At 43.5% G+C, this 16,108-nt stretch overlaps 1 protein-coding gene across 1 annotated transcript; it reads right to left on the bottom strand.

The window, feature by feature from the left end:
- Positions 1-86: 86 nt before the first annotated feature.
- LYPD1 (LY6/PLAUR domain containing 1) lies at positions 87-14,484 on the bottom strand. The gene is made up of 3 exons (XM_054277808.1): positions 14,276-14,484; positions 13,128-13,265; positions 87-329 (listed from the first exon to the last, which is right to left on the bottom strand). The coding sequence occupies exons 1-3, from the start codon at positions 14,325-14,327 to the stop codon at positions 94-96; spliced, it is 426 nt and encodes a 141-aa protein (XP_054133783.1). The 5' UTR covers positions 14,328-14,484; the 3' UTR covers positions 87-93.
- Between the last annotated feature and the right edge of the window lie 1,624 nt (positions 14,485-16,108).

Raw genomic sequence — 16,108 nt, forward strand, 5'->3', positions numbered from 1 at the left:
TGCAGCGTCTTTGAAGAAAGAAGGATGCGGAACAAATTGCGTCAGGGAGAAAAAACAAACCAAACAAACCAAACAAACCAACTTGCTTGAAGTTTAGCAGTACGAAAACAACAGAGCCAATTTAAGGAGCAGAAGAGTGGTTATGATGTGTGCCCTGGGCACCGCAGCAGAGTTGCCCCTCTTCTTGGGGCGGGGTCCATTGCAGAGGGGGGTGTTGCAGCAGCTGATGCAGACGGAGTTGACCTTGCCAGGGGAGCAGAAGGACTGGTAGCCAGCAGAGGCGATCAGGCACGCGGCCGAGGAGGCGCAGGACTTGCGGTACATGATCCCTGCGACACACAACAAGGGTTACTCCGTTTGAGAGGAACACCTCACAGCGGGATTCCTGCCCTAAAGCAGCTGCCAAGCCAGCTCTCGGTGCCCCACAGCACTGCTGGTGCTCAGGACAGGCACCCCAGCAGTGACAGGACAAACAGCCCTGCACTGCCAAGCACCGCGATCGCTCCAACCAGGATTGCTCTGTACTTCAATCCTGGTTGGAACCAAAAATATGACAGACTTAATTTGCATAATGTATATCAAATGGTGCATTTTATAGCTGGAATTCTTCATCTTTCAGAATAAACTGTTTGAATAGCTATAACTGAAACGCAATTAGTGAGAAAATTAGTTTTGTTTCTATTGCTGAACATGTCTGAGTTAAGGTGTCTAAGTAATTACAGCTTTCTATGCTATTCATTTGTCTTTTGAGAATTTTTTTTTCTTTTTCTTGCTGCTTTACCACACACAGACAGGTAACTAGCAGTAAAAGGAGGATGATTATCAGCAAAACTTTCATCCTCCTCCCTCCCCTTTTAAATTTTTTTTGAAGAAGAATTAGAAGTACTTTTCCAGGTAATCTCAGTTCTTGCTTGTCTTTGAAGTTTAATACCCTTAATAACAAAAATTTCCATTTCTATAGAAGCGTCTTTCTTGAGTTGAAAGTCTTCCCTTTTTGAATGTAATTTTAATTAATAAGTTAATTTATAATTTCTCAGATTGTTTTTAACTGAAAAAAGTACATTCTGATGCATATATTTTAGCTGCTATTTTAACATGGTTTATAAAGGCTGTAAAATACACAGTTGTATTTTGTTCTATCATAGTGGAAAACGATTATGGCAGTTCCCCACCTCATTACTCCAAAATTTTCCTGCAAGTGTTACAGTGGAAATTTTGTCTTAGAAAAACATAGACATAATAGAAATAGATAATGGATGCTTGCCTGCTGGTAGTTACAAAAAGTAGTAGGGATATTCCTAAGGATGATAAAATCACTATTCTTTTTTAATATGGGATTTTCAAAGAGTTTTTAGTTTTTTCCTCCTGAAAAGCAAGGGAACATGATTCCCGTGGGGAATGATGTCTTTGCGTCCTGTGGCATGGTACCAAAACATCTTTAAATGCACAGTGATGACTTTTTTTGGAGGGAGTGAGGAGGGAATATAACCCTGGTGCTGGATGTACAGTGCCTGCAGATATTTGTTCAGTCCCCAGAGATTTAATAACCACTACAGCACCTCCATGGTCCAGGAGAAACCTCTGTAATTTGGCATCAGCCACTGCACCTCTGAGTGCTGAGAGTAGCAGCAGAACACCCTTTCTTTGGGCTGTGCTCAGAAAGAAGGATTTCCTGTCTTCAGAGACTTTTAATTAAAGCAATTCTTTTATCCTGTCACAACACTGCTGCCATCCCAACAATGCAGGGGTTTCCTTGTTTTGTGCTCTCCCTCTGCAAATCTCAACTCTGAAATGTGTTTTTAGGCTATCTATCTCATTGAACTTATGAAGAGAAGCCCTCAAGTGAGTGTTAAATCTTCCTCTGTCTCCAGTGAGCTTCAATCAATCAACACAGCAGGTAGAGCCTTTTCTCAAGAAGGAACAGGAGCTGTGGGCTGTTCTCCCTGTAACAGCAAAGGCACACAGATCAAGCAATGCAATCTTTATTACTACACTTTGCAAAAAGAAGGGAGTTCTGTCTCTGCTGACAAACCACTGCTGTCAAGGAGCCTCACTGGTGCTGCCACTGATCGGCTTTACAATACCAAAATCTCAGCTGATGTTCCCCAAAAAGACCTGGTGCTTTGGCCATGTTCCTCCTGCAGTTTTCCCAGAGCAGAAGCAGATATGACCCTTCCCATGGCCATAATTAGTGTTTTTCCTTCCCCTTCCCTCTTGAGAAAGGACTCCTGTATTCAATTAAACCAGACACAATGACCTGATCCTGCATCTCCCCATCACAGATTATTTCTCTGAGCAACAAACACCCACCAAACTCAGCCATTCCTCAGTCTTCCATATGAACAGCAGTGAATTTGACTTTCCCCTCAAAGACCAAGCCTCTAAAAAGCTTTTGACCCTGGCAGATTTCCTATTCCCATCATTTTATAGATCACTCTCTTCCTGCTGTTTGCTTTTCACAGGTTTCCAGCAAAGCTCTGTTCACAACTTGAACTAGTGATTTATTAGTTTGGATAATTTATAGTGTGGAAATATTACACTTTGCACTTCTCCCATAGATTAGGAGACTGGAATTGTTCACCGCTGTGAACAATTACATGATGCCCTCTGAGGCATGATTTTCACCAGACAACTCTAGGAAACCTCTCCTGCAAAAAAATCAAAGTCCTGCAGCTTAACTCCATGTGTTTACAACAGATCCGTTCTCCAGGACCAATCCCATAGAACAATTCTGAGCTCCCTTTAAAGTCAAAACACAATATTCCTGCACAGACTGAACTTTTACTACTCAAAGTCTCATGAACAGATGGACCATGTTCACACCTAAATAGGGAGAATAATCTGACTAGCAGCAAAATCCCCTTGTAACACTTCTCCAGTGGCTTTTCAGTAAATGCCTTACAACAGGAAATTTCACACCCAAATGATTTTTTATTCCCATTCCTTGTTCTGGTAATCTCAATTTTAGAAAGATTTTTTTACTTAAAAAACTCAGCATTTCCATCAGGTTTTTAACAGCTAACATGCCCTTCACATCCAAGATTTTTTCCTTTGAGTACTGATAGAGTCTCTTGATCTCACAAACCAGCTGCTGTCACACTAAGTGCTTTTTACAAAGCACCAGGTATGAGGCAAGCTTGCTCAGCATGGAAAGGCTGTGCTCTCTCTCTCTCTGGTTCTGCAGTATCTTGACAGGAAGACACAATGCAAACAGGCACAGAAGCTGGTGGAAAAAGAGGGAATGTTAGCACTGCAGGTGTGACATTTTCAAAACACTTGTGCTGTGACTTCACTTACTCCTAAACCTCCTTCCTCTCATAATTCTGGTAGGAAATACATGAGTACAACTGACTTTCATGATCTGATGGCAGGGACACCATCTCATCAGTCCAGCAAACAGGTAAATGGGCCCCAGTAACTTCAGCTCACCCCCTTTCAGCCAGGACAGCAGCCTCCTCTCTATCTCTGAGTTACACCCTGAGATCTCTCCTCAAACTCCTCCCTTGCAGCATTGCTGAGCCATTTCCAAACGACCCCCAAGATCTCCCTGAATCATTTGCCACCAGCAGGCTGAACTGCAGACAGATCTTTAAAGTGGTTATCTGCCTCTCAAGACTCATAGCACAGACATAACTGCTAATTACTGGGTATTCTTGCCTGAGCAATCAGCCCGATGCATTCATTAACACATCACCCAGAAAAATAATTGCAAACCTTTCTGGAAGCTTTTCTTTTACCTCAGATTGTTCTGAGTCACTGGCTAAGCAAGGAGATTCACTTTTTGCACTCTGCTTTTACTGGGATGGGGTCATTCCCAGCTGCCCACCCCCAACAATTGACACCAGTGATCAATTAGCATATTTACAGCTACTCAATTAGTATATTTATTGCCCAATTACTTGATGGATGTAATTTGTACTTTTTCACGGATTCAGCAGACTCCCAACAACAGTTTAGGTATTACAAGGATATTTTACTGTGAAGGACCTACTACTGACCAACAGATTTTCCATTATTTTGGTTTCAAGGTTTGGGGGATGCAAGTCAAGAAATTTCAAGAAAAGAAGGGATTGCACAGAGCTAGAACAGCTGTGTGATAATGTGCTTATATCCCACACACTCTCCTATCGCATATACCTACAACAGCCATGTTTGTTTTCAGGGTTTTTTTAAGCAAATTTTGGCTCAAATTTGGCATTGAAAATTTATTTCTAAACTAAACAACTTGCCCATGGCTGCACCTTTCTCTGCTCCACAAATCATCACATATTTAGACAGTGTTAAGGCCCAAACTAATATTTCTGCCTTATTCCTTGCAATGAAGGGATGGGTGTAAATCTTAAGGCTTTTCTATAGTTCCAGCTTGCAATATTTATTTTCTCAGCTGGATCCAGTCTAGTCCTGTGCATCTGTACCCTGGCACTATTTTGTCCACACACAAGTGCATTCTGTCTTGATTTTAACAAACAATTTGAGCAATAATTTATTCCAATCCAAAAGTCAGTGCTCTTTCCTCTACCCTGTCTGCACAGCCCAGTGCACTTCCCTTGAATAACAGCTTAACTTGTTTCTAGGACAACCAAAAAAGGTGACATCACACCTACTTCTTACACTCTGTTTTTGCAGCAGACACCAGAAGATCCAAGGTTTTTCTCTCACTGATTGAAAAGAACCTTATTAGACACCTCTGAGTCTTCTGTTGTAGGAGGTGCAGACAAAAAGATGCTGTGTAAGCATGACTCTCCACCTTTCAAGAGCCAAGCACAGTCCAAGCAGTGTGCAACTCCGGCTTGCACCTGTACTCTCAGGAGTGTCCTTCAGCAAAATGCACAGAGCCAAAACAGCCAGCCAGGGTATCACCACTGAGATCAGTGAGCTAATTTCCAAAAAAAGTCACCTTCCCACTCCTATGGTGACCCAGCTACTCTGGAACTGCTTTCTGCAAAAGCACAACTCAGCAGGAAATCACAGCCCTGCCCTTCACCCCAGGACCTGATGGCCACAAACTCTCCTCTCTAAGCTTGCCTCAGTCAAGTGGATGGTGTCACCTTGCCCAGCACTGAGCTTTCCAAGCCAGATGTCCTCTGATTTTGTGGGCTGTCACTGACACTTCACTTTTTAAAAGAAAGCTTTTTCTGCACCATTTTATTTGTATATTTTCTATTTTATATGCATATAACCAATTTCACAGGCACAGGTGTGAAAGTCAGCCTTGTGCAGCTCACTCCGCAAACAGCGCTTCAGCAAAATCCCCCTGCACGTGCTCTGGGCAAAGCTGCCTCATAAATCTTCTGGAGCTTAGAAAGAAATCTGTGTCCAACCAGCACTGAGGCATCCTTGAGCCTTTTCAAGGCTGCACCAGGTGCTGGAAGCAAAAAAAGAGCAGTTGGAAAGTTTTGTATCTTAAAGTGAGTAGCTGAGAAAGCCAGCAGGTAATCAAGGCAAGTTTGAGGAGTACATTTACAATTTTGACAGAACCTCCACTCAACTCTTTCAGATGGAGTGTTTAAATCTTGCCCATCTCTTCTAAGTAAAAGCTGGGAAATTGCCAACAGTGGATGATTCACAGTGTAGCACACAGAGCTCAGGAGGAGGCCCCCAGTCTTGTCCCAGCTCTTGCATTAGCAGGAACTGCACAGGATCTGTTTGGGTGCTCTCTCAGTGTTGTTGCTCATAGAGAAAAGTTGATGACTGTGCTTTTGTACCAAAACTCCTTTCTTTGAATATCCTGCATAGTCCCAACTGTCTTATTTCACTTTCAATTTTCTGCTCTTGGTGAATCTGCAAGTTTTCCCTCTCATTGTGTATAAACTTGATGTGTGCTCTGCCTAGCCACGCCTGCTTTGTAATTTCATTCATATATTTCATTCTGTATTTTTTTCCTTAAACTTTCACTAGCTCACCTTGCACTCAAGCAAAATTCAGTACCCAGTAGGATTTACAAAAGCTCTTTTCTGATGTCTGCCAGGAAATAAAATGAGAATTTATACTAGTGCAAGAATAACAAGTAAACAGGTGAACATCACCTTCTATGGAACATAAAATATAAATGTGATTATTTCTGCATTTTACTGTATCAGTAATGCTACAAAAATTGGATTCAGACTACACACAAATAGGTTTGTAAGTTATGTTTTTTAAGTTCTGTCTTAGGTTTTATGCCCATCTCTTTATGGCTTCAGTGGTTTTGCTATGATGATTATCAGTTCCTCAGCTAGTACCTGTTCACACAGTGACAGACTCCAGGAGTCCTACTGTGATTTGCTGTTTTCTAGAGAAAGTGATTATAAATATTTTATCTAATAAGGTCCTAAATATCGTAGAAAGTGACTGAATATTGAAGAGCAATCAATCATTCTTTTGATGTTGTGCTTCCCCAAACAATTGCAGTTTTACTCAGATCATGTTTTTATTGGTTTGAAGTATGAATTAAGCTTCCTGAACACAGAGACTTTCAGCCACGGCTGTAAATTCATTGTTACAAAAAACCCTCCCAAAAACTCCAAACCCCAATTTGAGCAAGTGTAAAATATGATCATATCCAGCCATGTCCTGTAAGTTTCACTTCACAATAATTCTTCTTATCCTTGTGAACTCCAGAGAGGAAAGTTGACGAGACAAGTGGTTTAAATAATTTGCACCTTGCTAGAATTGTATCACAAGATTTTCTAATTACCTTGTAAACAGCTACTTAAATACTGTGAGATACCATGGCCGATGTTTTCCAGACCAAAAAACCCCCAAGGCACTAAAAGTATGTGACTTGAAATCTACTGCAAAGCTATGCACACACTTCCTGATTTTTAATCTTGTGTTTTAGGACTGCATCTATTTCATCCTGGTCCTCCCTTTGATTCCTTCTATAGACAAGATAAAAGCACATTCGTGCCTTTAGGTTCTTAGGGAGTATACAATTCTATTAAAAATAAAACAAACCCAGCCCACTCTGCCCCACCTGTAAAAAGAAAATAAACCACCTGGTTCACTTAGCATATTGCTATCATGATTTTATATGAAAACCTAATATCATCACAAATCTTTCATACACTTGGCACTTTTTAAAAGTTGCACATTTTTTCAGAAACTAACAGGAAGCTTTTGACAATGAAAGTCTGGCCTCATCACTCTCCTTCTGACCCTGACATGACACCTTGCAGAAATAAAGGCAGCTCAGGAGAAAACTGGACAATTATGAACTGAAGAGGACAAAGGTTTAGATTACCCTGATATCTTTTTGTAAGATGTGCCTTCTAATTCTGGTGCTGGAAATGTGACTCAAAATGGTGTTGTTAACAACAAAAAAAAAAAATCACAAAAAAGTCTTTGCCACTGCTTGCAAAGCTGAAGCATGGCATTAAAATGCTTAAAAATGCATAGGCTGGGAAAGTGAAGTACAACTGCTAATGGTGGTGTTATCAAGTATTTTTTGAAGCCACAGGAGGCTACAAATGAGAGATCAAAGCTCAGCTTTCACCTGCATATCTAATAATTCTTTGGTTTCCTGCTGTTCTGCTTCATTTCCCTGCTCACCGGCGTGGATGTACAGTCAAGCAGTACAACACACAATCTGCCCAACAATGCTTTGGCTCACAGCTTTGCATCCTCTCCTCCTATCTGATACAAAGGAATCAAGATCCAAATGTCCTTTGCCATCAATATCTAAATATACTTCATCCTGTAGAGACAGAGGTGAACTTGGACTCAATTTTCAGAATTCTCTATGAGGGTTTTTCTTGACAACCCTCACATTCTGAGCTGAAGGGAAGCCACAAGCCTTTCACCTTTACAAATGTTGAAATGCTACATCCTTGCAAAAAGTCCCAGAAATAATTTTAAACACGAATAGTCTTGCTGCATCCCTAATTAATGTCCTTACCAATTTCAGTGGGATGGCTCAGCTGCTGGCACTTGCATGCCAGAACTTTGGAAATTCATTCTGCTCTTAAATCTTTCGCTATTTTCACAGTCAGGGTTTTACAGCCTGTTAAACTTAACAGTAGGATTTTCCTGAGTTTTATATGGCTTTTTCCAGTTTCAAAGACCTATTGGTAAGTTGGCAAAATCCAGTTTTGTCAAGTTTCCCAAAAAAAAAAATCACTACAAAGGAAAAATGGAAATGAAAACTGTTTGGATTAATTAAAGCTTCTTGCCAATGTTTTGATACAGCCACTGGGAGCTAAGAGGAGTGGCAGGGTCAGGCTCCAAAAGGGTTTGGAAACACAAACTCATTTGTGTGTGAAATGCAATAGGAAACTCTCAGGGGAGGTTTAAGAGACACCAGGCTGTGGGCACTGTATCATCACAAAATTCATTTGTATATCTTTCATAGGAGCCTGGGAAATAAAATAACATAAAAAGCTATTGTCCACATCCTGTGAAAGATGGAACTCACTGGACCAGATACCCCATCTTCCTTAAAATAATGCAGCCTTCATCACTCTGCACTTGGATCTTTGTCATGACTTTCAAGTCATAAACTGCTTGAACTGTTAACTCCACTGCAGCTTTTCTTTGTGGAAAGGCAGTCAGAACAGCAGCTGCTGAACACTCCCATAATTCCTCCTTAGCTGACACACTCAAGTCAGGGCATTCCATAAGTGGCTGGAAGTTTTCTGAGAAACCCAAAGATTGGAAAAAATTTACAAGTGAGGAAATGGCTTTGACATTTGACAAAAAGTGTTTCTGAATGGAAATGCATCCACAGATCCAAGTGTCCAGCATTCAGTGCAAATTAACAATGTCCACTGCAAGTCTTTCATTCAATATCAAAGGTGAACTGTGTTTCCAATATTGACATTATGTCTTCATTTCGCTGGCACCTGGCAGCACAACATGTGATGTTACAGGTACCAACTGTCCCGTGCAAAACTTTTATTTATCTTTTAAAATTGTCAGTAAAGATTTATTATATTGTGCTTTGCTTTGATTAAAAAACAAAAAAAGCTCACCAGACACCAAAAATTCTGTTGAGTTATGTTGATATCCTTTGACCAAAAATGTGTAGAGGAAAATCAAAAAAGAAAAAAAATTCCACCACCAATTTAGTAGATATTTCTTACTGTTTCTAAATGGATACTGGGGATGCAACAACTTCTATAAACTTTAATGCCTACAATAATTCTGGCAACATTAAACTTTGTTTGCTGTTTTAATCACTTTGTCAATAAAAGTACATCAGAGCATAATTTCCCCTTGATATAAATCTCTGATAATTTCCCCTTGATATGCAATTAATATTAGTAATAATGGATTCTATACATGAACACAGAAAAAAGTCTGTGGTTCTGTAGTCCTTGCACACATGAACAACTCAATCATGGCAAAACCAAGTAATAATCACAGGTAAAGAATTTACCACAGCCCAACTCATCACACAACACAGCCACTGATAAAACAAATGATGGGAAAACCAGTACTGGAAAGAGTTCAAAGAAATAGATAAATTCTAATTCAACACTGAGATACTGATCTTGCTCATGGTGTTTCCATGCACTACTTTTAAGCACACAATCACAGCAATTTCTTCAATTACACTGCAGAGTTATATACCAATTAAATACATTAAATGGACCATAGTAAACCAAACAAAATAATCAAAATTTCTTATTGCAGATTATTACAATAATCTGATTGCTTCCCTATTTGCTTGCAAAAGGAAAAATACTTGATATTTTCAAGTTTTGGCGCTGCTACAGTGGATAATTTTTTTCCTTGCAAAAGTTGGTAAAAGTATATTCACAATTAGATCAGAACAGAAGGTGTATTGTTCAAAACATGCACGTGGGCAGGTTTGCTTGCAGAGAGTTCCAAGAAATTGAGACTGGCTACCTCTCGGGGCTGGCTGCCTCATCCTCCTGCTTTATCCCTCACTGATGTACTCACACGGCAAGTTTCATTTTGCCTTAAGTAGGTTTTAGATCAGCCTTTATGCTCAGATAACTCTTCCCCTCAGTAAAAGGCAAGGCTATCATTACCGGCATGTTTTCTGTGATATGTAATATATATAAAAGCATATACACACTATATACTCATCCATCTATCACCAAGATGTTTCACTTGAACCCAATATACTGTGGGATTTCTTTGCTGCTGCATATATTCTAAAAATGAAGGAGCACTGACATGTCCAATTTAAAAGTCCATAGAGTGAAAAGAGAGAGGCAAGTGGGAGCAGGGAATCCACCACAGGTATTTCCACAAGGTATCTGCATAGAATTATGGTAAAAACTTTGATCCTTTGTCAAACATTCAGTTTACACAGTTTTCAAAAACCTGCTTATCCAGTTGAAGACTGCACTAGAAACTTATCCTTTACATTAATTTCTGTGGGATAAAAAACTGAAAAATTTTCTGGTACAGTCTTGAGTGCCACTTTCCATTCTCATCACTCCACCCTCTAAAAGAAGGCTTTTTCTTTTTTTTTTTTTTTTGAGATTTAATTAACAAGTTAATTAGCAAGATTCTTTATCACAGGGAAAATACTGTCTTGTCCTGTATCTCCCACTGGAACAGAATTCTAACAGTCATTCAACTTTTTCTGGCAACATTTTAAACTACAACTCAGCCTTAAGAGAGAAAAATATTTTGCTATTTGCTCCTCAATTCTCAGCTGTCCAAAGGAGCAAATGTCTACCTGGTACAACAAAGAGCTGAGATCAGATGCCTGATGATCTAATTCAAAACAGAAGTTACTGGCACCTGCTTTCTTAGCTGCTCACATCAGAGCCACTTTTTGAGCTCTGGGCTAGGAACGAGCCTGAGCTGCTGCTATTTCTCACCTGAACTGAGACAAAGCTCTGAGAGAGCCCAGTGGGATCTGAAGCCCTGGATTTAGAGCAGCTGAGGAGGAGTTAGGTGTGAACAGGCACGAGGAGCTTTGTGCAAGGTGAATGGGAAGAGCAGCCCAGGGCTCCCATTTGGCCTCCAGGACAGGGAGTTTAGCCCAGAAATGCAGCTGAGCCACAGGGCTGCCGTGGCAGCATCTCAGTGTTGAGTTATAACTTTATCTCTGTCCTGAACACAGCAAACACTCATGGAAGAGTCGCTGGGCACAGGTGAGGCTGCCCTGCAGGCAATGGAATTCTGCACAGCACAGAGCCTGATGGAGCAGCCCTGACAGCAGAACCCCCAAACTGGTGCCTCCTGCAGGGGAGGGTGCAGAGGGGTGGGCACCCACTCCCACCCTGAGCTTTATCTCAGAACACTGCACCTGACTTTTAAATAAAGTTTGAGGTAACTTGCAGCGCTTTGCTCGCTGACACATCTACTGTTATTAATGACAAAAATGGGTTAACCTACAAAAATTGCACTCCTTTGACTGTATTTATTGAGGAGGAAAGAACCCTAATTAGGAGATTGTGCTGTCAAATGAATGCAAATTTGCATCTTTCATTTTCTGGGTTAAAAGCTCAAACTTGAGTCTATTATAAATTAAAATCAATACTTGAAACATTTCAGCTTTTAGTAATAAGCAACAACCAAAAGAATCAGGTTATGAAATATACTGGTAGAAGTAAAATGAATTATTAAATAAAACTTGGGAGAGTAAGGCATTTATATTGCACACATTTAAATATCAATTAAGAATAAAACCAATAAAGGATGATGAACTGAATCATCTCTGTTTTACAACCAATCCTCTCTAAAACTGAGGGTAACTGAAACTAAGCTTGCAATGTAAATTTCATTCAATTTGAAATAGGTTAAAATTTAATTTATTAACTGGCTGAAATTTACAATCTCTGAACTTAAAATTAATAAGAAATGCATTTATAGAAGTAAATGTAATAAAACAGTGGCACCAGCTATGCAGAGCATGTTAGTAACCTCTTAAAGGAAAAAATCCAGGGATCTACTCAGAAAAAACATAAAATTGCATTAAAAAACCCCCACCAAGCAGTTTAAGAGCTGCTTATTTACTGTATTGCAATTTCCTCACAGGAGTAATGGCAAGTTATGCATCCATCAAAAGAGTTCAAATCTGGCTTTTCTGTCTGTATCTGCTACCACATCCAGAGCCCTCCAAATCAAAACATCCTGTCTGACCTCATGGAAGTGCCACAGAAGCTGTGGTGTGGAGATAGCAAAGCCTTCAAGCAGTCATTTAGAGAGACTCAAGATGTTAAAGGTACCTTGAAAGGTGTAACTATCTCATGCCCTTACCACCCTTTGAAATAAAATACTCCAGTAAAAAAATAACTTAAGACAGATTGATCTTCCTTTAAACAGCTTAAAACCAGATTTTCCCCCTACACTGGACAGGTTGTAAGTATTTCACAGGAGTAGCCACTGTGGATGGTGCTACCCAGGATGAAATGTGCCAGCAGTTCAGCTACTTTGGATGTGTAACAACAATTATTATTTATCCTGGTTACACAGTGGCCTGAGATGAGCAGCACAGGCGGGGCAGCTGGCTGAGGAGGAAGAGGAGTTTGCTCAGCCCAGCCATTTATAAAACAGCTCAAGAGACAACAGAGGCAAGGTGCAGACTCACAGCTGATTCCCTCTTGGACACATTGCTGTCTTAATACATCAACTTCAATATTAATTGCAGTAAGGGGAAAAAAAATTAAAAATTAGTATAAAAAAATCAATTTGTGCCCTTCTCTTCCCCCCTAACACCCCCCCTCCCTTTTTAAAAAAAAAAAAACCTTTCTCCCTTTTTCTTGATGGTTTCTTTAATGGATGAAAGCAAAGATCACCACACTTTCCATCCCTTAAGATGAATCTTCAGAGTATATAAATTGCTTGAGTAAATAAAAGAAAGGAGGGAATTACTAATTTAATGTTCTTCTATCTCTTGGGGGAAAAGCCCATGTAATTAACTGTAATGAGATTAAACTAACTTGTTGTTATTAATTTCCCAGTGCTGGGAAACTATATCAGAGACCCATAAGGCTGTGTCTTAACCAGCTTTATCAACATTTGGCTTGCATCCTTCAGTTTTAAAGGAAAATGTTTAACTTTATTGAGTTGCAAAGCCACTCAGAAGTGTAAGACACTGAATCCAGTCCCTTCAGGTGGGGATACGAGATTCGTATGAAGCTGGGCACCATGAATGGGTGGAGCCAAAAGCAACAAATGCTTCCTAAACCAGATAAACAGAGGAATAATTATCAAATCCTTACCAAAACTTTTTTCCATTACTTCTTTCTGACACATATCTTGAACATTCACCGTACAGTTCACGATGAACTCTGGGGAGGAGCAGTCATTATTTAGCTGGAACTCCTCGCACTGGTAACACTGTATTTGCAAACCCGAACCTGGAACAGACAGAGATTTGTTCAGAACCAGAGAATGCTTTTTTTGGAAAGGACCTTATACATCATCTCATTCCAAGCCTCTGCCATGGGCAGGGTCACCACCTGCTCAACCGGGTGCCCCATCTAACCTGCCCTTAAATAATAGCAATAGTATTAAAAAAACAAACCAAAACAAATAAAATCTAAACAACCAACACGTGCTAGAAATCTTCCTTCTCTTTCCCCCTTCGCATTTGGCTGTTCCTGGCTATTCAACAGCTCAGCCAAAGTATCCCTTTGACAAATACAAAGTAAAAGAAGAGCGCCGCTGAGGCTGAGCGCTGCCGGCTCTGCTGATGCTCCTTTCCGCGGAGCGGCCGCTCCGGCGCTGGAGACGCCGCCGCCAGGAGGCGACGGGCACCGGTACCGACACCGGCATCGACACCGTCACCGGCACAGCCCCGCGGCCGCTGCCCATCCATGGCCCGCCGCTCGGCACCCGCGCCCCGCAGAGCGAAACCCCGCTCACAGCCACGCTCCGGCTCTTATCTGCGCCGACGGGTTTACTTAGCTACTAATTAATTACAAATGATTTAATTACTATTTTGCCATGCACAATTAAAGCGGCGGAGCATCCCTCGCCAGCCGCTTTTATCATGCAAACGAGGCGCTCCCGCGGTTCTCCAGCAGCGCTCCGCCGGCCAATCCCGCATCCCTCGTCCCGCGGCGGGTACACCCCCGGCCCGAGCCCCCCGACCTCCGCTGGGAGCGCTGCGGCGGCGGGAGCCCCGTTGGCACCGCTGGCACCGACCCCCGGCCCGCTGGCACCGCTGGCACCGACCCCCGGTCCGGCATCCACGGGCGGCATCTGCCGAGAGGCACCGGGGCTGCGCTGGGGACACCGGCGGGAGCTCTGCGAGCCGCGGGCAGCACGGGGGCTCCGCCGCTCCGTTGGTTTTAGCGCCCCGTAGCAGCTCCGTCGAAGGGCTAGGATGGGACGGAGGTTTCCAGCGCCGTCGCGGAGCCCTTACCTGGCGCCAGGCACAATCCCCAGAAAGTTGCAGCGAGGAGGAAGAGCCGCATCCTCCCGGAGCCGCGGCCGCCGGGCTGGCGTGCAGTCGCGAAGGGGCATCAGAAGCCGGGGTGCAGCGGAGGCGCCGCGCTCTTGTGCCGCTTCCCCGCCGCCTCCGCTGCGGAGCGGCGCCCCGGGAGCGGCGGCGGAGCCCGCCCTGCCCAGCGCCGCGCCGCGCTCCAGCCTCGCCGGAGTTGAGCGCTGAGACTGGAGAAACTGTAGGAGAAGCGAGGGCTGGGGGGCGGCTCCCCCCTCCCTCCCTCCTTCCCCCAGCACCATGTGATGCCGGCGGAGCGGGGCGGGGATCCCCGCACCTCAACGGGAGCGCCTCGGGCACGGCGAACTTCAGCCAGGGAGGGAAGGGAAGGGAGGGGAGGGGAGGGGAGGGGAGGGAGCCCCGCACCGCCCGCTCCGGCTCCGGCTCCATCTCGCACGGCGCTGCCGCGACCCTCTGCCCGCCGGGGCTGCTCATCGCATCACAGCACAGCACATCCCATCCCCGCCCTGCTGCTCGGGCACGGAGCCCGCGCCGTGTCACCCCGGTCCCTGCGTGTCCCCGCCCGGCCGAGCCCACAGGTGGCAGCCGGAGCGCGTCCGCGGGGAGCGACGGGCCGGGCTCGGCACCCACGGACACCCCGCGGCACCCACGGCCCTGGGAGGGACTGAGGAGAAGCGCGGCCCCGCCATTCCCTCCTCCCAGCCCCCTAAAAGGGAATTCCAGCGGAACAAAACGGGGGGGAAAGGGCACGGGATGGGCCGCGGAGGTCAGAGCCTGCAACCTGCGCGGACACACGGCGGGATGCGATGCGATGCGATGCGATGCGATGGGATGCAATGGGATGGGGCAGCGAGAGCCGTCGGGGGGTGGGCACCGCCCGTGGGGAGGGAAGGGCAGGGGCAGCCCCAGGTTTGCCCCCACATCGTCCCTGCTGGGACCGTCTCAGTGCGTCGCCTCCTCCCAGGGTAACCCCATTATTCCCCAGCGATCGTTTCTCAGCTCTGCGCCAAGGAAGAGTTAATTAAGCTGAAATCGCTGTTTAACAGCCCCGTGTCAGGAATTCCCCAGCACTGCCCGCCCGTGCTCTGTCCCGGAGCTGTACCCCCTGACCCAGCCCAAGCTGTCACAGCATCCCCTTCCCAAAACCCCTCAGCACGCACCGGTAGGCAAGAGAAGTTTTATTTACGAAAGGTGTTTTCAATGAAAATCTCTTAAAAGTTGAAAAAGACGATGCAAGTTTACGGCAGAAATGAATTAAAATATAACAAATTGCACAAAATAGTAACACTGATCATACAATATTTCAAAGATTAACAAGCATGTGCTAAAGAAACTGTAGAGTCTAGAAATACTCCAAATATATCTAGTTTACAATTGCTGTACAAAAAGCAGTTATAAATACTTCACATCTAGAAAAAATACGCAGAACCTTTGAAATAGACTCTCCCTTACATATAAACAACCTTTGTAGAAAAAAACAAGAACACCCAATACAGCCCAATCCCCCTGCTCCAAGATATGTTTGAACTAGTACTGGTTAGCACCAACATCGTAATGTGTCACAGACAGGAGTTGTTTTGTTTTTTAAAAAATAATTTTAGTGTTCAGGATTTACTTAAGACCAAACAGAGACTAGAAAAGATAACACAGCATGGTACATTTTTAATTTGATGGGAAATGAGCACAGTACAGAGGAGGTGGAAGTTGAAAAGCCACGTTGCAGCCAGAAGTACAGGGTGGTTGATGTGGTTCTCTTCCCTACAGGACCCCTGTTTGTGTCAGCAGTGAATTGCT

Source organism: Melozone crissalis, unplaced genomic scaffold (genome assembly GCF_028551555.1).
Source record: "Melozone crissalis strain CALT ecotype California unplaced genomic scaffold, PUWL_Pcris_2 ptg000023l_1, whole genome shotgun sequence".
In the NCBI taxonomy this organism is placed as follows: domain Eukaryota; kingdom Metazoa; phylum Chordata; class Aves; order Passeriformes; family Passerellidae; genus Melozone; species Melozone crissalis.

Bases quoted from the DNA above. Each gene is read 5' to 3' on its own strand.
- LYPD1 (XM_054277808.1), bottom strand. From the start codon at position 14,327: ATGCGGCTCTTCCTCCTCGCTGCAACTTTCTGGGGATTGTGCCTGGCG. The intron at 13,266-14,275 runs GTAAGGGCTCCG...TGTCTGTTCCAG, and splicing joins GGGATTGTGCCTGGCGCCAG to GTTCGGGTTTGCAAATACAG. The intron at 330-13,127 runs GTAAGGATTTGA...TGTGTGTCGCAG, and splicing joins AGTAATGGAAAAAAGTTTTG to GGATCATGTACCGCAAGTCC.